General features: G+C 42.7%; 3 protein-coding genes across 7 annotated transcripts in view; 1 reads left to right on the top strand and 2 right to left on the bottom strand.

Moving 5' to 3' along the window:
* The window catches only part of itgav (integrin, alpha V), a 49,884-nt gene extending 45,758 nt beyond the window's left edge, over positions 1-4,126 (top strand). Inside the window, 2 exon segments of the mRNA XM_079664187.1 lie at positions 278-397; positions 555-4,126. Of these exon segments, the coding sequence (XP_079520313.1) occupies positions 278-397; positions 555-647 (213 nt within the window). The 3' untranslated portion in view covers positions 648-4,126.
* Positions 4,127-4,702: 576 nt separating this feature from the next.
* Positions 4,703-14,388, bottom strand: LOC307028843 (alpha-aspartyl dipeptidase). Its single transcript, XM_079664188.1, has 9 exons — positions 14,141-14,388; positions 12,486-12,582; positions 12,080-12,168; positions 11,496-11,570; positions 10,559-10,638; positions 10,137-10,310; positions 5,959-6,018; positions 5,082-5,164; positions 4,703-4,845 (listed from the first exon to the last, which is right to left on the bottom strand). Exons 1-9 carry the CDS (start codon positions 14,142-14,144, stop codon positions 4,785-4,787), a joined length of 723 nt encoding a protein of 240 aa, XP_079520314.1. The 5' UTR covers positions 14,145-14,388; the 3' UTR covers positions 4,703-4,784.
* A 3,550-nt stretch (positions 14,389-17,938) lies between these two features.
* LOC307030482 (uncharacterized protein) overlaps positions 17,939-24,060 on the bottom strand; it is a 36,720-nt gene continuing 30,598 nt past the window's right edge. For all 5 annotated transcript variants that reach the window (XM_079666943.1, XM_079666944.1, XM_079666947.1 and 2 more), the window contains 3 exons: positions 23,717-23,836; positions 21,954-22,086; positions 17,939-19,540 (listed from right to left, as the gene is read on the bottom strand). In XM_079666943.1, coding sequence (XP_079523069.1) covers positions 19,297-19,540; positions 21,954-22,086; positions 23,717-23,836 — 497 coding nt within the window. In that variant the 3' untranslated portion in view covers positions 17,939-19,296. The remainder of the gene's footprint in view (positions 19,541-21,953; positions 22,087-23,716; positions 23,837-24,060) is intronic.

Genomic DNA, 24,060 nt, shown 5'->3' with positions numbered 1-24,060 from the left:
CCATTTGTGTCATGGGCGGAGTTTATGCATCTCATTATCTAATGTCCTCATAGTTCACCATGGTCTCAGGTTGTTCTCTTTTGAGTTGTGTTTTGTGTATTCAACATTTGAAGTGCGATGTATGTTCCACGGTTAAAAATAGATGTTTTGATATTCAACATAATTTGTGGAGCAAGTGGAAAGGGGTGTCCCTCTAACGATGCAAAAAACGTGTTTGGGGAGAAGTGTCCTTTTAGTTCACATTGACCCGTATGTGTGTGTGTGTGTGTGTGTGCAGGTGAGTCTGTCGGTGATATGGGCAACGGATATCCCCACCTCGGTGCCCGGCTGGGTGGTGGCGCTGGCGGTTCTGGCGGGTCTTCTGCTGCTGGCGCTCCTCATCTTCATCATGTACAAGGTGAGAACACAGCCAGGCTTTTATTTTTGAAAGGGAGTTAATGCTGCAGACGCTCTAGCACAATCTCTGAGTACTTCTACTTTTACTCAAGTGCCAGATCTGAGTACTTCTCCCACTGTACACAAACAAACCTCCTTCTTCTTCTCTTGCTCCTCAGCTGGGTTTCTTTAAGCGAGTGCGACCCCCCCAGGAGGATTGCACTGAAAAGGAGCAGCTGCAGCCGGAGGAGAACGGCAACACGGACGCCTAGAGGTCAAAGGTCGTCCTTTCAGGTTTCACTGTATTCACTGTCCAGGGGCAGAAAAACGGTACTGGAGTTTTTTTAAATTAGTAATCATGTTGTGTTTGTGCCAAAAGACAAATGGAACTAAAGCTAGCTGCCTCTTAGCCTAGCTTAGCATACAGACTGGAAACAGCTAGCCTGGCTCTGTGCAGTTGACCTTAATATCTTGATAATAATCATGATGTTGAAGCAGTAATTGTTCTTTTAAAGAGGGTTGTGTATTTACCGTTGTTTTATTTGGGTTTTTGCAAGCATTAAATAATTAATGTATGAGTTTAAGAAGTGCTGGATCAGTCAGAGGCTAGCTGTTTCCCATTGTTTACAGTCTTTATGCTAAGCTAACTAGCAGTTGGAAAGAGTAGTTTCCAAACTGTCCACCTTCTCCCTTTGACTGAAGTCTCTGAACGCATCCTGGGTCAAAAGTTGTTGTTTTCCAACGTATTCTGCAGAGTGTGTGGCCTGATATTTAATTTGCACATTTTCTGACCCCGGAAAGATGAAACTGTAGGCGCTCGTTGCCCAGAAAGTCCAGAACTGCTGATAGGCCATTTGTTTTTTAACCCCGATCAACAACACTGTTTTGTGAAATGATTGGAGCCTGTAGTGAAGCTGTGCTAGTTTTTAAAGGACGTTAGCTGTGAAGCTATTTAATAAAAGCTCTAGAATTAATTAAGAGGACACCTTTTGTTTATAAGTCAATAATCAACATTAAATCGTCGCTGTTCCAATGCAATATTTTTGTACGTTTACGGAAACAACGTTACTTAAAATGAGGATAATGTTATTAAAAATACAAATGAGTGTTGACCCGAGGAATGTGGTCGTGGCCTTTATTCTCATAAGATAATGAGAACATTAGTGAAGTTTAAAATCTATTTTGAGACAGCAATATGATGATGCGTTAGCAATAAATAAAATGAATAGCGCCGGATTAGCGCTCTATTTTTGGATAAACATGGTTCAGTTTGCTATGGTGTGATATGGATAAGGAGTGTTACATTAATATATTTCCCCTGATATATTACTTTACTTTGTGTGTTTTTTTTTTTTGGGGGGGGGGGGGGTGTGATTGGTGTCAATACTGCTCTGCTTTGGGGATCTGGTTTTGTGTCTTTTCAGTATTTTATTTTATGTATTTTTTCTAAAAAACCCTTGCTGATTATAATTAAATTGAGTCCAGCTCATTTCAATATGTTTTATTTTTTATGTTTGGGTGGAAAAATCAATGCAAGTTATGAGTTTGTAAATTGTAAAATTGACTGTTGAATAAGACCCGCCCCCCTGAATGGTGACGTCCAATCACAGCCAGGCACGACAGATCCGTCAGTCACATTCCTTAAAGTGGAGCATTTTTCAACTTCCATATATTCTTAGTTTTCAGGTTATAGGTAAACAGCTCATTACTAAACTGCTCAAACGTTAGCACGTCCAGCTAGCTGTCTTTACCTTAGAAACCAAGCCTTACTTTCAATGAAAAGAGTTAGCATGTCATGAGCTAACGGCATTAGCTTTGGCTCATTCATTCATTCACTTTTATGTGAATATTAGCGGCTTTGTCCTGCTCTAGCAGACTCCAGGTAACCTTAGCTAGCTAAGGTCTGCATTAACAGGAGCTATTTGTTTAGCTTAGCATGTAGCCATGACAAGTATATTTAAAAGCCTGTTAAAGGCTACACATTTAGAGCAGAGGCTACGTCTCTAACCTGACGTACCAGTAGCATACCCAGCTTATCGTCTATTTGACTCTAAATGGGACCATAATGAAAATCATGCTGTGTTGAACCGGACTTAAATCTAGCTTTTGAGACCCTGAACTCGTCAGGAAAATTAGGTAAATAAAGAAAATGTTTTCATAGACTTCAATTAAATCAGAAAAGTCCCCTGCTGGACATTAAAGATAGTGCAGGTGAACAAGAACAGAAACGTTTACTAGCGCAGCAACATCAACTAAGGGGGCGGGGCTTAACACACCTGTCAGTCAGCTGTAACTTTCCTGCACTGAGGCTCCTTTGCTCTTTACACCTGTTACCTGTTGCTGTTTTTGTAATAGTGTTATTTGTCCTCAGATTTAAGAGTTGTATCTGGCAGCTTTTTCTGATAGTGAAAATGCAAAAAAGCAGGTTGCCATTTTATTATGTGTGTGTGCGAATGTATGAAAAACAAAACAATTGGCTATGAATTTACCCATATTGGGTTAGCTTCATGAATTAACAATCACAGAGAAATCACTCCACAGGAACACTTAGATCGCAGTGTGTTTTTTAGTTGTTAATTGTTATTCAATGCTTTCGTGTTTTTTGTTCCACTAAATTTCGTCCTGAAACTTAAATTCCTCCGCAGATGTTTAACATGCACTAATGTCTACTTGCTTACACATATGTATCAATTCCTCTAAGTTTTTGCATCGAGATGGAGGTCAATCGAACAGAGATTTCTTTAAAACGTAAACTTGTCAAGACTTTTATTTATATCATGTCCATCAGGGTTCAACAGGACTGAAGTCGCCTTTAACTCAGTCGCTTCAAAATATTCTCAAAAGATGCAATTTAGTGAAATTTCTGTCGTCACCGAGCGTGTTTTCAGGAGTGAGAATAGACGTGTGTCTAAAGGCCCGTACACACCGAGGAGAGACGATTAAACAACATGTGAAACACTCGCCTGGTTATATTTCAAATTAAAATATTTCAGGAGAGCAGTGTAAATTAGAGGAAAAACTGACATGTCAATGGTTTTCGGAATGTGTTACCCCACTGGTGGATTTAAACAGAGGTATTAATACCTTCGATTAATATGCAGTTTATATTTCAAGGGACTTAACGGTACGTCCACACGGCAGCATCACGTGCTTCAACGGAGACGCTTCCCATTCACTTGGGGTGGCGTCACGCTTTGCCGAACTGCATTGTGGTTCCGTCGCATCGCTTTGCCTCCGTTGCTCGCTTCGAAAGTTGAGAAAAGTTCAACTTTTGAAGCGTCGACGGAAGCGCCAGCCAATGAAATCATATGCCAGTACGAGCTCTAGCCAATCAAACCGCGTGCTTGTGTGTCCGGGGCGGGAGATTCATGTGATTGTTGTTGGTTGCACGCCAGACACGCCCACCGGCAAGCTTCAACACGACATCTCGTTGGAAAATCTATCTTGATACGGGAAAACATGTGGTTCTATGCCGTGTCATTTTCATATCCTGTTAGAAATGATTCATAACCTGTGTCATAAAAAAAAAAGTCCTTTATAGAAAAGAGTTCAAAGTCTAAATAAGATGGAAAATCAGTTAACAATAAAAAGTCTTGGTTTGTTTTAGCTTTGTTTGGTATTTAATTCTTTCTTTCTGCCGGAGAATATAAGGAGTATTTTTGATGCATGTATTCTTTCACCTAAAAAATAACTTTTTCATAAGATGATGATTTCACCTGTAAACTGAAATAAACAGATTTGTTCACATTTATTTTTGTCTTTTGTCCATGTTGTTTTATCAGAGGAATAATGTTTTTCAGATAAAAGGATTCCTGTTTTCTCAGAATCTACACTTTTTTCAGAAATATGACTTCTTTCAATTTTTCTGTCTTATCTCAGAATTTTTTGCTTTTTTTTCAAATTGTTGACCATTTTTTCTCAGAATCTCGACTTTTTCCCTTTCTTGACTTTTCTCAGAATTCAGACTTTTTTCCAGATTTCTTTTGTCAGAATTCAGAAATGTCCCTTTCTTAGCATTCAGACTTGTCAGAACTTTTTTTCCCTCTTGTATCACAAAGATTTATTACAAAATATAAGTTTTCTTTTTAATTTACTTCAGGTTTTGTTAAAGAAATACTTTTGCATGAGGCGAACATCACCACTCATATCTGTTAGATGCATTTACTCAACTTTATGACCGAGCCTGTTTCCAGTCTTTATGCTAAGCTAAGCTAATCCGCTGCTTAAAGTAGCTTCACATAAAGCAGCACAAAGAATATATATTCAATTCATCTACAAGTAAAACTATATTTAACTTAAGTCAGAAAACTTCTGCACAGTGACACAATGGATTTAAGATATTTATTTAGTTTTGACTAAAATGCCAATCTGAGTAATGTAAGGGTGTCATCCTGCTTCCCTCTGATTGGTCAATGTGTCAGCAGGAAGCTGAGGTCACTTCCTGGGTCGTAATCCACCGTAGGCTTTCCCCTAAAACACAAACGCATCATGATAATTATTACTGATGTACTTTCAGCTGAAGGAAATACACAGAAACTGCAGTAAGAATATTCATAACAATCTGAAAATACTCCTTAAAGTCCTGCTTTTGAATTTACAGGGGGGGGGGGGGGTTCGGAATTTTTCCTAAATGTTGAATTTCTTCTCAAAATGTTCCTCAGAATTAGATTTTATTCTTTACATTTTGGTTTTTCCATTTGTGTTACCTGGTGAAGAGTCGAGCCCTGGTGGTTCCCAGCAGCGTGGCTTTGTTTCCCTCCACCAGCAGCAGAGACCCCTCCCTCAGACCCTGGCAAGGCAAAACATCTCTTTAAATCCTCAAATAAAAACTCATACAAATAATATATTTCTCCTTCTTGGCCGGCGAACAGTGTGTGCGGCCGACTGACAGTAAATAACATTAGATATATTGTGCTCTAATGGCTGATATGGTACATTTCCAAAAGCTCTCGTTCTGTCCTTACACCAATTTTGTATTAACTTCATATTAACCTTTTGCATTTGATAGTTTACACAGATTTAACATCAGAATCCTTATTTTTTAAATAATTGGAAAATCTGATTTTTATTTCAAATCTACGGAAGAGGATTAGGGACACATATAACATTCTGAATTTTCCTCAATCTTTTATTTTTTTCTTAGAATTCAGACTTTTTTCTTGAGAATATTAAATATGTCAGAACTTTTTATATTTTTCTAATAATTCTGACTTTTTCCCTCTGAATCTCAGATTTTTGACTTTTTTCTCTGATTCCTGAGATTAACCTCAGAACTCAAAAAACGTTTGGTCAGATGTTTAAAATGTCCACATGTGGCTCTAATCCTCTTCCGTATTAACATTGAAATCACTGACACTACTTGCTGATCTTTCACAATAAAAGCACACCTATAAAGGCGAGGAGATTCTGTAACATGGATCTGCTGGAGTATTTTTAATGTCAAACTTTTTTTGAGGAAGTGCTGACTTGAACTGATGCCAGCAAAACAGTTATTTAAAAAGGCAATGAGGCCAGTAGAAATGTGTAATCATGGAAGAAGATTTGAGTTTTTATTTACAGGTGAGATGAGGAATACATTCTCACCAGGACACTTGGAGTATCTGGTTCCTCGTGGTACTGGGTGATCCTCTGCTCTCTGCTCTCCTGCACAAAAGCAATAAAAACAACACTTCCCATAATGCTTTGAGGGATTCAAACAGCCAGTAGAAAGTTAGCATTAGAGTTTAAGTGGTGTTAATATGTGGATATTATCCTGCTGTATCAATAGCCGTGTTCACACCGCAGTACTTTTCCCACTTTAGTTCCGAAATAGTTCCGAAATGTCGCGTTCACACCAAAAAGAGCCGGAACTAAAATGAGTTCATCAGAACCTTTTTACCCCCTTTTCCGTCCCTGCTAGAGAGCAGGGACTTTCGTGGGAGAAAAAGGTTCTTATGTCTGATTGGCTGGGCGGATTGCAAACCACGCCCCATAAAACTCCCAAAACGTTTTATGAAGCTGCCATTTTATTATCCTTGCATTAGCATTATTAGCATTAGCATTAGCCCAGCGCACAAACGCAGACAGACTAACGTTCTTGCGATTTACTCTGAAGGCCAGTCCCTAACTCCGGGGACTTCCGGCCGGGGACTCCGGGTGGCAGTATACGCCGTGAAGTGGTTTGCTTTTCCACAAATGTTGAAATGTTTCCTCATTAATATACTGCTTTATTACATTTTAAACATGCTGCTGGAACCAAATCATTTCCCAAATTGGAATCAATAAAGTAAATTGAAATCTGTTTGAATGTCAGCATGTAGTGTTTCTATAGAGGCGGACCTCCACAGTACATTCAGCCTGAACTGTAACTGTATTTCCATTTGCTGACGCTGCATTGATTTTTGATGACTGTAGCAGTTGTTCCTGTCGCCTCCTTCCTGTGGTTCCTCTCTGCCACGTGAGACATACTTTACCACTTTACAGCAAGTGACTTCGAGTTTAAATCATAAAGGACTGATAAAAGGAAGCAGCTGATAAACCCTCAGCCAATCAGAGCCAGCTAGATTATCACAAAGAGTTCAGTGTTGAGACGCTCAGCGTTTTACTGCAGGCTTCTCCATAAACATCTGATTAAAGTCCTTCTTCATATCACTGAGCCTCTGCAGCAGCTCAGGGAGCGACACTACAAGTAGCTAAAGTACACAAGTATTACCAGAGGAGGGAGAAGTACTCAGATCTTGTAGTAAAAGTACTCAGATCTTGTAGTAAAAGTACTCAGATCTTGTCTTGAGTAAAAGTAGAAGTACTCAGATCTTGTTCTTGAGTAGAAGTAGAAGTACTCAGATCATGTACTTGAGTAAAAGTAGAAGTACTCAGATCTTGTACTTGAGTAAAAGTAGAAGTACTCAGATCTTGTACTTGAGTAAAAGTAGAAGTACTCAGATCTTGTACTTGAGTAAAAGTAGAAGTACTCAGATCTTGTACTTGAGTAAAAGTAAAAGTACTCAGATCTTGTTCTTGAGTAAGAGTAGAAGTACTCAGATGTTGTACTTAGTAAAAGTAGAAGTACTCAGATCTTGTACTTAGTAAAAGTAGAAGTACTCAGATCTTGTACTTGAGTGAAAGTAGAAGTACTCAGATCTTGTACTTGAGTAAAAGTAGAAGTACTCAGATCTTGTACTTGAGTAAAAGTAGAAGTACTCAGATCTTGTACTTGAGTAAAAGTAGAAGTAATCAGATCTTGTACTTGAGTAAAAGTAGAAGTACTCAGATCTTGTACTTAGTAAAAGTAGAAGTACTCAGATCTTGTACTTAGTAAAAGTAGAAGTACTCAGATCTTGTACTTGAGTGAAAGTAGAAGTACTCAGATCTTGTACTTGAGTAAAAGTAGAAGTACTCAGATCTTGTACTTGAGTAAAAGTAGAAGTACTCAGATCTTGTACTTGAGTAAAAGTAGAAGTACTCAGATCTTGTACTTGAGTAAAAGTAGAAGTACTCAGATCTTGTACTTGAGTAAAAGTAGAAGTACTCAGATCTTGTCTTGAGTAGAAGTAGAAGTACTCAGATCTTGTCTTGAGTAAAAGTAGAAGTACTCAGATCTACAGTAAAAGTAGAAGTACCAGAGTAAATACTCATTCTTCTAAAAATAATGAACTAATTAGGGTTTTAACTTGTACTTGTATCGGTGTATTTTGACTTAGTGTCGCTCCCTGAGCTGCTGCAGAGGCTCAGTGATATGAAGAAGGACTTTAATCAGATGTTTATGGAGAAGCCTGCAGTAAAACGCTGAGCGTCTCAACACTGAACTCTTTGTGATAATCTAGCTGGCTCTGATTGGCTGAGGGTTTATCAGCTGCTTCCTTTTATCAGTCCTTTATGATTTAAACTCGAAGTCACTTGCTGTAAAGTGGTAAAGTATGTCTCACGTGGCAGAGAGGAACCACAGGAAGGAGGCGACAGGAACTAGAGCAGTGGTTCTCGACCGGTCAGACCTCGGGACCCACTTTTTCCTTAGTCAATGAATCCAGAATGTTGAACCACTCAAATCTCTTCAACAAAAGATTGTGCAGTAATATACACGCCTTTCAGCATACATTATTAATGAAAGTGCAGTACGGGGCATATCTCCCTCATATCCCTTCACAGAACTGAAGAATGCTTTAAAGGTTTAATGAGAGGGTGGAACACTGAGAAGAAAATAAATACATCTATTACTACCCGACATATTAATAATATTTGACGCCATTGTTTCTTTTCACTGTTCTGACAGCTTGCTGCTCCACTCAGAGAGAAGAGCAAAGAGGAGATTGTGGGTAAGGGTAGATAGCCCCCATTGTTCTGTGACCTGTAAATCATCAAACTGGGGTCATATTTCATTACATGTTCATTTCTATCTGAAGTTGTACCCATGGATGTATAAAGAATAGTTCTACCGCAAAGTTATTCTCCGTGGGGACTTCCGGCAACAATCTTGATTCTGATTGGCCAGAAGACTCGATAGTTTTAGGGGACTTAAAACTGCCATTTTTGATGCTAAAAATGGCAGAAATGTATTCAACATCCTCAATAACGTCCAAAAACACTCCAAAATGGTCCAAGCCATAACTGCATGATGCTAATTGTGCAAATTGTCCAACATATGCAGGTTAGCATCCGGCAGTGTCCAGGCCCGTCTGAAGTTTGCTAGAGAGCATTTAGATGATCCAGAAGAGGATTGGGAGAATGTCATATGGTCAGATGAAACCAAAATAGAACCTTTTGGTAAAAACTCAACTAGACGTGTTTGGAGGAGAAAGAATGCTGAGTTGCATCCAAAGAACACCTACTGTGAAACATGGGGGGGGGACATCATGCTTTGGGGCTGTGTTTCTGCAAAGGGACCAGGACCACTGATCCGTGTAAAGGAAAGAATGAATGGGGCCATGTATCGTGAGATTTTGAGAGACAACCTCCTTCCATCAGCAAGGGCATTGAAGATGAAACGTGGCTGGGTCTTTCAGCATGACAATGATCCCAAACACACCGCCCGGGCAACGAAGGAGTGGCTTCGTAAGAAGCATTTCAAGGTCCTGGAGTGGCCTAGCCAGTCTCCAGATCTCAACCCCATAGAAAATCTTTGGAGGGAGTTGAAAGTCCGTGTTGCCTAGCAACAGCCCCAACACATCACTGCTCTAGAGGAGATCTGCATGGAGGAATGGGCCTAAATACCAGCAACAGTGAAAACCTTGTGAAGACTTACAGAAAACGTTTGACCTCTGTCATTGCCAACAAAGGGTCTATAACTAAGTATTGAGATGAACTTTTGTTTTTGACCAAATACTTATTTTCCATCATTTGCAAATAAATTCTTTAAAAATCAGACAATGTGATTTTCTGGATTTTGTTTTTCTCATTCTGTCTCTCATAGTTGAGGTATACCTGGGATGAAAATGACAGGCCTCTCTCATCTTTTTAAGTGGGAGAACTTGCTCAATTGGTGGCTGACTAAATACTTTTTTGCCCCACTGTAAATGTTACTATATTTTTGATATGTTATCATAGTTTTTTTTTAATATTTTTCTATCTGTGTTTTCCATTTCTGTTTCACTTGTATGTACGCACCACGACACCAGGTCAAATTCCTCGTACGTGTCAACCCGCCTGGAGATAAACCTGTTTCTGATTCTGATAAAACGTCGGGGTACTCAACGTGACCAGGTTCCCTACACTGGAGAGTAGATTATTACAAAAAGCTGAAAATAATTAAGTGAATATGTTTTTGCTCATTGAGTTTTGTGACGCACCCCCATGTGGCGGCTGTTGGGGTCGAGGTCCAGGAAGTGGGGGTTGATGTTGAAGGGGACGAGGCTCAGGGCGGAGAAGCAGGGCGGGCACACGATGGGCATGTCGTTGGTGGTGTTGATGCTGACCGTCGCCACGTTGGTGCCGGCGCTGGAGCCCATGTAGGGGACACCATCCTGGGGAGGGGGGGGTAAAGTAAGAGTGAGTAGATTTATGTGTGTGTGTGTGTGTGTGTGTGTGTGTGTGTGTGTGTGTGTGTGTGTGTGTGTGTGTGTGTGTGTGTGTGTGTGTGTGTGTGTGTGTGTGTGTGTGTGTGTGTGTGTGTGTGTGTGTGTGTGTGTGTGTGTGTGTGTGTGTGTGTGTGTGTGTGTGTGTGTGTGTGTGTGTGTGTGTGTGTGTGTGTGTGTGTGTGTGTGTGAGTCACCTCCAGCACTCTCTTCCTGATCTCTGTCAGCACCTTGTTGTCATAGAGACTCTTCAGCAGTCGGAACGTGTTTCCTCCTCCTGAAACACACACACTGACATTCACATCTACAAGTTCGTCTACAAGTTCGTCTACAGGTACGTCTACAGGTTCGTCTACAGGTACGTCTACAGGTACGTCTACAGGTTCGTCTACAGGTACGTCTACAGGTTCGTCTACAGGTACGTCTACAGGTACGTCTACAGGTTCGTCTACAGGTACGTCTACTGGTACGTCTACAGGTACGTCTACTGGTACGTCTACAGGTTCGTCTACAGGTACGTCTACAGGTACGTCTACAGGTTCGTCTACAGGTACGTCTACTGGTACGTCTACAGGTTCGTCTACAGGTACGTCTACAGGTTCGTCTACAGGTTCGTCTACAGGTACGTCTACAGGTTCGTCTACAGGTACGTCTACAGGTTCGTCTACTGGTACGTCTACAGGTTCGTCTACAGGTACGTCTACAGGTTCGTCTACAGGTACGTCTACAGGTTCGTCTACAGGTACGTCTACAGGTACGTCTACAGGTACGTCTACAGGTTCGTCTACTGGTACGTCTACAGGTTCGTCTACAGGTACGTCTACAGGTTCGTCTACAGGTACGTCTACTGGTACGTCTACAGGTTCGTCTACAGGTACGTCTACAGGTACGTCTACAGGTTCGTCTACAGGTACGTCTACTGGTACGTCTACAGGTTCGTCTACAGGTACGTCTACAGGTTCGTCTACAGGTACGTCTACAGGTACGTCTACAGGTACGTCTACAGGTTCGTCTACTGGTACGTCTACAGGTTCGTCTACAGGTACGTCTACAGGTTCGTCTACAGGTACGTCTACAGGTTCGTCTACAGGTACGTCTACAGGTTCGTCCACAGGTACGTCAGCTGCTCCTCACCTATAAAGATCCCCTCAGCCTTCCTCACAGCGGCGACGGGGTCCGGGGCCTCGTGGATCCCGTCCACCTCGTAACCTGCAGGGGCCAAACACAGGACCATTGGGAAATAACATCATTTAATATAAACTAATGCACGGACACAAAGGAACAATACACATGAAATATTCAATATAACAAAGAAAATACCAAAGAACTGAAAATACACAGACAAAATACTCAGGATAACAAAATGAAAACACTTAGAAAATCCATACAGAGACAAAACTGGAAATACATAGGGAGAGAAAATACAGAAAGATACACGGATAAAACAAAGAAGATAAATGGACAATAAAAAGAGAAAACTTTTTTAAATATAGGGAAAAAAGGAAAATCCACCACAAGATGCCTTCATATACTATTCAACACACACACACACAAACACACACACACAGAGAGAGACACACACACACACACACACACACACACACACACACACACACACACACACACACACACACACACACACACACACACACACACACACACACACACACACACACACACACACACACACACACACACACACACACACACACACCCACCCAGACTGCTGAACTTGTCTCTGGCAGTTTTCGTGTAGGCGTCTCTGTCGTGGAGAGCGTAAGGAACAAACAGAACTCTCTTCACATCTCTTGAGGGAAACACAAACACAAACGTTCATTAAACTGTACAGAGGCGCGTTTACCTCCAGGCTGACACTTTGAGTAATAATGTGTTTTACAGAGTTAGATTTAGATTCTTCATCGTGTGTCGGGCAGTCTCATCTTTCATGCTATGTTAATCTTTAGTTCTGTTTTATTTTCTATTTTGAGATGTTTTTTTGTATTCTAGTATTTTAGTCTTTTAATGTTTACATCATGTACAAAGCCTTAAAGGTCGACATGTAGTAGAAGTGTTATGAGGAAAGTGATCGGGTGATGAGAAGTGGAAGAGCTGCAGGAAACGTACCGTCCGAAAAAGTGTGAGATGTTTCCCTGACAGTGGTCCAGATACCCGCTGCCGTGCAGGGTGGAGTTAGACACCAGCAGGAGCCTCCTCTTCATCTCTGCACACACACACACACACACAGACAGACAGACAGACAGACAGACAGACAGACAGACAGACAGACAGACAGACAGACAGACAGACAGACAGACAGACACACAGACTTTAGTGAATGAAATACAATATACAACAATAACATTTTTACACTAACATGGGAAGTGAATGTAAGAATGTGAAATAAAAGCAAAGGAGAATTTATATAAAGATAAAAAGCTGAGGTACATGGTTGGATAAAAAGATAAAGGTCCGCTGTTGTCCGCACCACGAAGACTTGCCCAAACGTGGGAAGATCAGCAGTAACAAAAAAAATCTTGTTTGATGCCGAGTGATCCTTCGCCATGGCAACGCCATACGATGACACCCCATAATAAGCTTAGATGTCTTGAGGACCGTAGTACTGGGCCCTTTCGTGGCCTGCATTGTGTTGCCATGGCAACGGCATTTGACAACATTTCAAAAATGACATGTACATGTCTTCAGGGATGGACTGTTAGCACACATGTGAAGTTTGACCACTTTCTGACCAGTTCCATAGGAGTTAAAGCAATACCGTGTTTTACGGTGAGGGATTCGTTGCCATGGAAATGGCATTTGATGAGACCTCAGATATAGCGTAGGGCTTTTAAGGCATGGACCAATGATATACATGTGAAGTTTGATGGCGATAGGATCGTGTCCATTGGAGTTACAGCGACATCGTTGCCTTGGTAACGACACTTTATGAAACCTCAGATTTCACGTAGAGCTGTTCAGGGCGGCAGTGTCAACCATCATGTGATGTTCGGCGGCGTTCTGAGCATGTCAGTTGGTGTTATGACATCAACGTGTTCCATGGCGAGGGATCGCCTAGCATCGAGCGAATGTGAATATCGGCGCCACATAGCGGGAAAAGTTGAGATTTGTATGACTTTTCATCCCCCATGTCTCGAGACGCTACCCGCCAAACTAGAAGTTGATCGGATGAAGTACGGAGGGCGTACAGGAAGTCGGCCATTTTTAATTTGGCATTGGAAAAACGCCAAATTCCAAATAGCTGACTTCCTGTACGTTTTTTTTCACACTTCCAAGAGCAGTTTGGTTTGTGCGCTATCTGCCGCCATGATTACGGAACATTTTTTTGTGCTTTTGCCGGTCGTTTCCCTGTTTTGTGTGTGTTTGGCAGGGTTGGCACTTGGTGAGCGTTTACAATAGGGTCTTCACCGACCTCTGGTCTCAGACCCTAACAATTGGAATTATAGGAAGTAAAAGTTAGAATGCATTCCTGTTGCACACGTGCACCGAAAGTATCAAATAAAGACATACAAATAAGAAGTAAAAGGTCCAATAAAAATAAACAATGGAATAAAAATATCTCAAACATGTGAAGTTCAAATGTGCTCTTTATATAAAGATACAATATAATAAAGACACACACACACACACACACACACACACACACACACACACACACACACACACACACACACACACACACACACACACACACACACACACACACACACACACACACACACACACACACACACACACACACACACACACACACACACACCTACCCATACTGTGGCAGTTGTAGCGTCTCTGGAAGGAAACACTCTCCAGGGGCTCACAGTCCGCCGGTCACACACCGGAGCTCAGCCTGTGTGTGAAGGCAGGCAGCGCGCGGACAGGTGTGACATCACTGCAGGGTCGAGGTTCAGGAACGCCCCCCACCCGGGTATTCCTGTCCCACTTCACAACAACTTCTGCACACACTGCGCATGCTCAGGGATGGAAGAAGAACTGCTTTCAGAGTAAAAGAAAAACATAAAAAAAACAGAATGTAAAAAAACGTAGCACACGTCACTCTCACACACACACACACACACACACACACACACACACACACACGCTGTCATGTAAAGAATTCTTTACTTTTCTCAACTCTTCTTCAGATTGTGTTTTCACCAAACTTGCATCACATCATCTCAGGATCTCCCCTGCCACCTAGTGGGTGAATTAGGAACTGAACACACATCATGTTCCCCCTCTGTGTAGGAAGCTGCTCGGGGGAACAGACTCCTGCTGCAGGCTGTGAAACAAGAACTCATCTCATCCTTAGCAAGGCAAGTTTATTTATACAGCACCTTTCAACACAAGGCAGTTCAAAGTGCTTCACAGAAATGAGAGACAATTAGAGCATTAAGAAATAGTGCAGCAGAAACATATTATAAAATGGCATTTAAAAGCAGTCATTCAAAAGCAAAGACAATCCAACATGAATAACACAACACCATTTGAAAAGTTCCATTAAAAGCATCGGCCAAAAAGAAAAGTCTTCAGCCTGGATTTAAAAGTAGTCAGAGTTGCAGCGGACCGGCAGGTTTCTGGGAGTTTGTTCCAGATGTTTGGAGCATAATAACTGAACTCCTCCAGGTTTAGTTCTGACTCTGGGGACCGAGAGCAGACCAGAAGACCTGAGAGATCTGACTCTGGGGACAGAGAGCAGACCTGAAGACCTGAGAGATCTGACTCTGGGGACAGAAAGCAGACCAGAAGACCTGAGAGACCTGACTCTGGGGACAGAGAGCAGACCTGAAGACCTGAGAGATCTGACTCTGGAGGGACAGAGAGCAGACCAGAAGAACTGAGAGACCTGACTCTGGGGACAGAGAGCAGACCAGAAGACCTGAGAGATCTGACTCTGGGGACAGAGAGCAGACCTGAAGACCTGAGAGATCTGACTCTGGGGACAGAGAGCAGACCAGAAGACCTGAGAGATCTGACTCTGGAGACAGAGAGCAGACCAGAAGACCTGAGAGTTCTAATTCTGGGGATAGAGAGCAGACCAGAAGACAGATCTGACTCTGGGGACAGAAAGCAGACCAGAAGACCTGAGAGATCTGACTCTGGGGACAGAGAGCAGACCTGAAGACCTGAGAGATCTGACTCTGGGGACAGAAAGCAGACCAGAAGACCTGAGAGACCTGACTCTGGGGACAGAGAGCAGACCTGAAGACCTGAGAGATCTGACTCTGGAGGGACAGAGAGCAGACCAGAAGACCTGAGAGACCTGACTCTGGGGACAGAGAGCAGACCTGAAGACCTGAGAGATCTGACTCTGGAGGGACAGAGAGCAGACCAGAAGAACTGAGAGACCTGACTCTGGGGACAGAGAGCAGACCAGAAGACCTGAGAGATCTGACTCTGGGGACAGAGAGCAGACCTGAAGACCTGAGAGATCTGACTCTGGGGACAGAGAGCAGACCAGAAGACCTGAGAGATCTGACTCTGGAGACAGAGAGCAGACCAGAAGACCTGAGAGTTCTAATTCTGGGGATAGAGAGCAGACCAGAAGACAGATCTGACTCTGGGGACAGAAAGCAGACCAGAAGACCTGAGAGATCTGACTCTGGGGATAGAGAGCAGACCAGAAGACCTGAGAGACCTGACTCTGGGGACAGAGAGCAGACCAGAAGACCTGAAAGACCTGACTCTGGAGGGACAGAGAGCAGACCAGAAGACCTGTGAGACCTGACTCTGGGGACAGAGAGCAGACCAGAAGACAGACCTGACTCTGGGGACAGAGAGCAGACCAGAAGACCTGAGAGACCTGACTCTGGGGACAGAGAGCAGACCAGAAGACCTGAAGACCTGACTCTGGAGGGACAGAGAGCAGACCAGAAGACCTGAGAGACCTGACTCTGGGGACAGAGAGCAGACCAGAAGACCTGAAGACCTGAGAGATCTGACTCTGGGGACAGAGAGCAGACCAGAAGACCTGAAGACCTGACTCTGGAGGGACAGAGAGCAGACCAGAAGACCTGAAGACCTGAGAGATCTGACTCTGGGGACAGAGAGCAGACCAGAAGACCTGAAGACCTGACTCTGGAGGGACAGAGAGCAGACCAGAAGACCTGAAGACCTGAGAGACCTGACTCCGGGGACAGAGAGCAGACCAGAAGACCTGAGAGACCTGACTCTGGGGACAGAGAGCAGACCTAAAGACCTGAAGACCTGACTCTGGAGGGACAGAGAGCAGACCAGAAGACCTGAAGACCTGACTCTGGAGGGATAGAGAGCAGACCAGAAGACCTGAACACCTGACTCTGGGGACAGAGAGCAGACCTGAAGACCTGAGAGATCTGGATGGTTCATAATTTAGCAGGAGGTCAGAAATGTGTTTTGGGCCTAAACCATTCAGTGCTTTCTGAAACAGCAGTATTTTGAAGTCTGACAGACAGGACACTAGTGTCAGGACTTCAGAACTGGACTGATGTGTCTTAGGCCTAATTACAAACCACACCTGTAAGGGAAACTTCTGCATCAATGGAGAGTCAGGACTCAGAGAGACACGAGGAGAGTTGGAGCTTTGATGTCAAACAATGATGTTTATTACAAGTCAACGGCCGGAGAATACAAATCACAAGTCAGAGCAGCAAAAGGTTCTGACTGCACGGGTGGGTTGTCCTGTCATTTCTGCCCAGCCTATCTCTCGATAGCCCTTTTAACGAGTTTACAGAGAGTCAAATCCACATATTGGGGATGGGCGTAAACATCTGCAGACACAGGAGATGTCTCTCACATCCAGACCCGGCGCCAGAACGAATCTAAAGGGAGGGCATATGATTTTCATGGGAGGGCACACAAAACCGTCACGTGCTGCGGGCCTGCGGCACAATATATATCAAACAGCAAGGCCAACAGTATTGCGTAAAGACACACAGTTATCGCAAATACATACACAAATAAAGGGCAACATAGAAACCACTTTTGAAACATTGTTTGCGTGGCAACACAAACACGGTGAATCACGAGCAAGGCACACACTGGGTAAGGATGGCAGCTTCCTCATCGGTGCACTCGGAGAGAAATAGTAGAGACGGAGACGATGAACTGTTCAGCCCTCCTTGGGCATGGTTTATTTCTATGCACTGCAGGCGCATCCTTTCGCTCAGCCGAGCCATACTTGTCAACCCTCCCGATTTTCGCGGGAGACTCCCGATTTCATTGCCCTCTCCCGGTTTCCTCCCGGGGTCATATTTCTCCCGATTTCTGACAAAATCAGATAGCTCAGGACTGTTTCCACTCTGACTTTAATACAGCTAAACCATTGTTTGGTTTCCATGGTAACACGTCTCTTTAGTAGCGCGCGCAACTGAAAGTCTGAGAGGGTGAGGCAGATAGTCACAGAAAACAGAACAAGAATCGACAACTACTCTACTCTCTGCTCACTCCTTTCCTGCCCACACATATCATCATCTCCATCAAGGATGGTGCTACAGGCCGCACTTAGAACTACAATAAGCATGTTAATGTTAATCTAACAGCTCCGGTGATAAACTAGCACCCCGCCCCCCCCCCCCCCCCCCCATTTTGCATTTTGAAATGCTCCCTATTTCTGAGGTCTCAGGTTGGCAAGTATGAGCCGAGCTAACTTAGAACATTATTTTTGTCCAACTCTGCCTCTTTGTGCAGCGTATACTCAAACAGCGATAGGAAGAGCCCCCTGCCTGACTCGGACATGCTGTGGAGTGAGTCGTGGTCACCTCTGAGAGGGAGTTGGTTGACAGCTAAAAAAAAAATTGCACAGTATTTTTCTATTCTAGTATACCTCCTCAACAATGGAATTATGATCAGTGGAAACTTCCATGACATGGGACCTTTAATACCTACGACCTGATCTTTCTATTTCTATAAACGTGGACTATCACTGTCACTGTAACTGGATGATGATATAAAAACGCAGTAGAGCTCGGCATAACACTCAAGACAATCTGGCAACAGTGAGACAGCTGGGCCTCTTGACACTGACATCACCAGGGGCAGACAATAATGACAAACAGGCGGTGGAAAGGACAGGATGTAACTATGACACAGATCAGGCATTTCAAATGTGACTTTTCTACCGTTGTCGAAGCTGAGGGCTTGTCTTCATCCGGCCGGTCGTCATGAAATCACTTAATAAAATATATAAATAACAGTTTCTTAATTGAAAGTCTCCAACAGCAAAGATGTTATTTAATGTATGAAGTTTTAATTAAAATAGTTTTGTATTATTAATCTATTCTTAATAACATCATCCCTCTGTGTATTTCTGTCACTGAATATATAGTTACATCGAAACCAGTCTCTCCTGATTGAAGTGTAGAAAGACTCGTTAACAAGTCCTGCATTGAACATGTTACTGAAGTCAAAGTAGTTGTAATCAGCAAAATGAAGTTGAAGTATTAAAAGTAACCAATGCAGGAAAATCCTAAATAAATCCCAAAACACGAAACTAAATTAATCACAATAACCGAAAACGAGTGAAATGTTCATATTTGTATCGTATTGAAATAAAACAGACATTTATTTGATTTGCTTCTTTATGCAGAAGTCTCAGTAAAATAACTAACGCTGAAGGTGGTAAAGGAACAAGTATAATATTTCCCTTTAAATTGTAGTGGAGTAGAAACACCAAGTGGCGGCGTGTGGCGCAGTGGAGTAGTGCGTTGGTGTTGGGTTCAGGTTCAAACCCCACTGCAGTCAGCATGTCGTTGCCCTCAGTATTGAGTATGTAAGTCTCTTTGGATAAAAGCGTCTAACATGTGACATGTGATGTGATGAAGTACCTCAACCTTCACATAGGTACAGCATCACACTCACTGCTCCTAACGCAAGCTGAGAATCAGTGATTCCTTTGAGGCAGCTTTATCTGAATTGAAGTGAGATGAGGAGTGTTAGTGAGAGCTCAGATCGTCTGCGGCCGATTTGAAGTCGTGTTTTCGTCCGACTGACCGCCACCTCCTTCAGGCTGGGAGGAAACAGCGTCTGCAGCTGAGTCCCCGACCGCCTGCTGGATCTGTTGAGAGTCCTCTTCTTCCTCCTCCATCCCATCATGCACCTCCAACTTCTCCTCGTCCTCCATCACAAACAAATTGTTCATGGAGTCGGCCACCGCCTCCCTCAGCTCGTCCTCAGACTCCTCGAAGTTCCTGTTGAGAAACGGGAAAGTGAGACACTCCCTCCGTCGGAAGGTGGCGATGGTTCTGTTGAGCTCAAGGTCCAAAATCTACAGGGCCATCTAAACTTCATCTCGAGCTAAACTACTATCTTTAGGTCACTTTTTTAGTTTTTATCTTTTTTTTAGCATATTGTTTATGATATTATAACTTAGTACTTCTTAGCATATTGTTTATGATATTATAACTTAGTACTTCTTAGCATATTGTTTATGATATTATAACTTAGTACTTTTTTAACGCATGTAAGATATGCAACACTAAGCTGTCTGTGGCTCCTTCCTGCTGTCACGCTGCAGATTTCCCCTCTGTGGGACTAATAAAGGGATTCTGATTCTGATATCTAACTCACTGACTACCATCAGACTACTTGACTAACTGATTGTAACTAACCAATTAACTACCAAACTAACTAACTGACTACCTAACTAACTGACTGAGTGTAACTAACCAATTACTGTCTAAATAACTGACTAACTAACTACTTAACTAACTTATTGACAAAAAAAAATCAAACTGACTAGCTGACTGAGTTTAACAAATTAATTGTCCAACTAACTGACTAATGAACTACCTAGCTAACTTATTGACTAAAAAACGAATCTACTAACAGACTAACTAACTCATCAAATAACAAACTGAGTGTAACTAACCAATTAACTACCTAACTAACTACCTAACTAACTAACTACTAACTAGCTAACTAACTAACTGACTGACTACTAACTAGTTAACTAACTGACTAACTATTAACTAGCTAACTGACTGACTAGCTAACTAACTAACTAACTGAGTGTAACTAACCAATTAACTATCTAACTAACTACCAAACTAACTAACTACTAACTAGCTAACTAACTAACTGACTGACTACTAACTAGTTAACTAACTGACTAACTATTAACTAGCTAACTGACTGACTAGCTAACTAACTGACTGAGTTTAACTATCCAATTAATTGTCTTACTAACTAACTAACTGATGGACTAAATACATACCACACAGTATTCATGTTTTAATAAACCCACTTTGTCCATAAATGCAGTCAATTAAAACAAGTTCTAACAAATGTAAGTTGAAAAATAGCCCAGTAACTAATTTGCATAATAGCTTTAAATAGACCCTTAATATCTCCCCTCATTATGAGCACTGTTCTGAATAAGGGATGAGTTTAAGGGATGAGTTTAAGGGATGAGTCTAAGGGATGAGTTTAAGGGATGAGTTTAAGGGATGAGTTTAGGGGATGAGTTTAAGGGATGAGTTTAAGGGATGAGGTTAGGGGATGAGTTTAAGGGATGAGTTTAAGGGATGAGTTTAAGGGATGAGGTTAGGGGATGAGTTTAAGGGATGAGTTTAAGGGATGAGTTTAAGGGATGAGTCTAAGGGATGAGTCTAAGGGATGAGTTTAAGGGATGAGGTTAGGGGATGAGTTTAAGGGATGAGTTTAAGGGATGAGTTTAAGGGATGAGTTTAAGGGATGAGGTTAGGGGATGAGTTTAAGGGATGAGTTTAAGGGATGAGTTTAAGGGATGAGTCTAAGGGATGAGTCTAAGGGATGAGTTTAAGGGATGAGTTTAAGGGATGAGTTTAAGGGATGAGGTTAAGGGATGAGTTTAAGGGATGAGTCTAAGGGATGAGTTTAAGGGATGAGTTTAAGGGATGAGTTTAAGGGATGAGTCTAAGGGATGAGTTTAAGGGATGAGGTTAAGGGATGAGTTTAAGGGATGATCTGCAACACAGTAACTGAAACCCTGTGAGCTGAGATCTTGGATTTTGCAAACTTATAACCGAACTTATGAAGATCCACTGAAACTCTGACCCCTCGATTCCACCGGGTCCGTCTAACCCTACCGTGCACGTTTCAGAAGCATTTCAGAAGCGGAGCGTCTTGCCTGCCGGCTCGCAGTTTTTGTTGATTTGGGCATATTTCCTGGACAGACTACTTTGTACAGACAAAGCTAATAATAATTGTAATACCCCAGTTATAAACGACATGAATCAAAGATGTGTTTCTGTATTTTAGTGGTCAAAAAATGCATTAAAAAAATGCATTCATCATCATAATTATTCTATATATATAATTTACACAGAGCCTGTAAACCGGAGGAGAACGCTGGCATTTCTCCTCCTACTTGAAAGACTACGGAGGGATAGGGTCTGCAAAATTAGTTTATTTTGGGGATGGGCCGGATGCTCTGACCGGTCCACTTCCTGCCCGGCGCTATTTTGAGCGGAGCCCATCGCCGAGACGCTTCTGGGACGCTTCCGAGCCGTACTGCGGCGCGTCTGGTGGAATAGCACCCATTGACTAGAGTGGCCGTAACGTAACCGACCCGGTGGAATCTAGGGGTAAAGCACAAAATAAAAAGGAGTGGAGTCGACTAACGTGTCGTCATCGTCTGACCGCAGCTCCAGACCATCTTCATCTATTTCCACATCAGAGTCTTCATCCTCCTCTTCCTCCTCCTCTTCCTCTTCCTCCTCCTCCTCCTCCTCCTCCTCCTCCTCCTCCTCCGAATCTAACAGAAAACACAGTTCAGTGGACAGAGGTGTACATTTACTATTTAGTTAGTCAGCAGCGACTCCCAGCTGGCTTTAGAGTCCAGCAGCAACAGTGGCAGGTATACATATCCACTTTTACAAAAAGAGGTTAACAAGTGAACCAACCCTGATGAAGTGAATCCATGGTCCATGGTCTACCTACGCTATCACATGTATTATCTCTTCTTTACACACGGCATCTATTGCACGTCTGTCCGTCCTGAGAGAGGGATCCCTCCTCTGTTGCTCTCCCTGAGGTTTCTCCATGTTCCCCTTTAAACTGTGGGTTTCTCTGGAAGTGTTTCCTTGTACGATGTGAGGGTCTAAGGACAGAGGGTCTAAGGACAGAGGGTCTGAGGACAGAGGGTCTGAGGACAAATGGTCTGAGGACAGAGGGTCTGAGGACAGAGGGTCTAAGGACAGAGGGTCTAAGGACAGAGGGTCAAAGGACAGAGGGTCTGAGGACAGAGGGTCTAAGGACAGAGGGTCTAAGGACAGAGGGTCAAAGGACAGAGGGTCTAAGGACAGAGGGTCTGAGGACAGAGGGTCTAAGGACAGAGGGTCTAAGGACAGGGTGTAAGGACAGAGGGTCTAAGGACTGAGGGTCTAAGGACAGAGGGTCAAAGGACAGAGGGTCAAAGGACAGAGGGTGTAAGGACAGAGGGTCTAAGGACAGAGGGTCTAAGGACTGAGGGTCAAAGGACAGAGGGTCTGAGGACAGAGGGTCTAAGGACAGAGGGTCTAAGCACAGAGGGTGTAAGGACAGAGGGTCTGAGGACAGAGGGTCTAAGGACAGAGGGTGTCGTGTTGTCATACTGATATTCTGTACAAACTGTGTCCACTGAGACAAATGTAACATTTGTAATATTGGACTATATAAATAAACATTGATCGATCGATTGCTTGATTGATTGATTGATTGACTGATTGATTGATTGATTGATTGACCGATTGATTGGTTGATTGATTGGTCGATTGATTGATTGACTGATTGATTGATTGATTGATTGATTGATTGATTGATTGATTGATTGATTGATTGATTGATTGATTGATTGATTGATTGATTGAAGATCTGAGTCCTTCTACTTTTACTCAAGTACCAGATGTGTAAAGTATTGAGCGCTTCGTGTTTGAAAGGTGACTTCCTGTTGAACTGAAGTTGTTCACTGAGTGGTAAGATTTTAAAACGTTAGACATTTCTTTCAAGGAAAATGTATCTTTGCTTAACATGTTATTCATGTATCCCTTATTACTGACATGCAGAGTTTACATGCACTCTTCATGGTAAAGCATCTGTGGTATTGCGCCACCTGCTGGTCACAGGCCTGTACAACACGCTTTACATGGAGAGCACCAAATAAATATCTGTATAGCAATATCATCAATCTAAATGCTTTGTTTACAAGATACAATTTGCTCTCAGCATGTGGTGAACAACATCATCCACTAGGAGAGACTTTTGAATAAGACATGTACGGGTGTATTTATTGATGTTATGAGGAATCCTCTCTAGAGTTATATGTGACCTGCACACACATCCAGAACAAGCAAATGGAAAGGATCATTGTGATGTATCCACTAACTCAGGTCAGTGTGATGTCTGACCTGCAGTTTCTAGTAGAGTAGAGTTGATAGTGGATGATGAGAGTTGAGCCTGAGAGAGGGCGATCAGCAGGGTGGAGGGGGGGGCAGCGACCCAATGTCTGCGACCTGCTGCCTCTTCACCTGGGGGGGCATACACCAAGTATATTAGTTCGGTCCTCTCCGACCTCCTGCACATCAACAAACCCCTCCGCACCATCAGATCTTCTACTTCAAACTAAATCTACCTACGGGTACAAATAAAGAACCTGAACCTGAACATCCATCCTCCTCACTGCACCACCTACACTCCACCTTTCTGTTTAACCTACACAGTCTCACACAAAGACGTGAAACAGCTCCGTTTG

This window comes from Notothenia rossii, assembly GCF_949606895.1.
Source record: "Notothenia rossii genome assembly, chromosome: 2".
In the NCBI taxonomy this organism is placed as follows: Eukaryota; Metazoa; Chordata; class Actinopteri; order Perciformes; family Nototheniidae; genus Notothenia; species Notothenia rossii.
The sequence above is the reverse complement of the archived record's forward strand: the minus strand, read 5'-3'. Positions and strand labels throughout refer to the sequence as shown.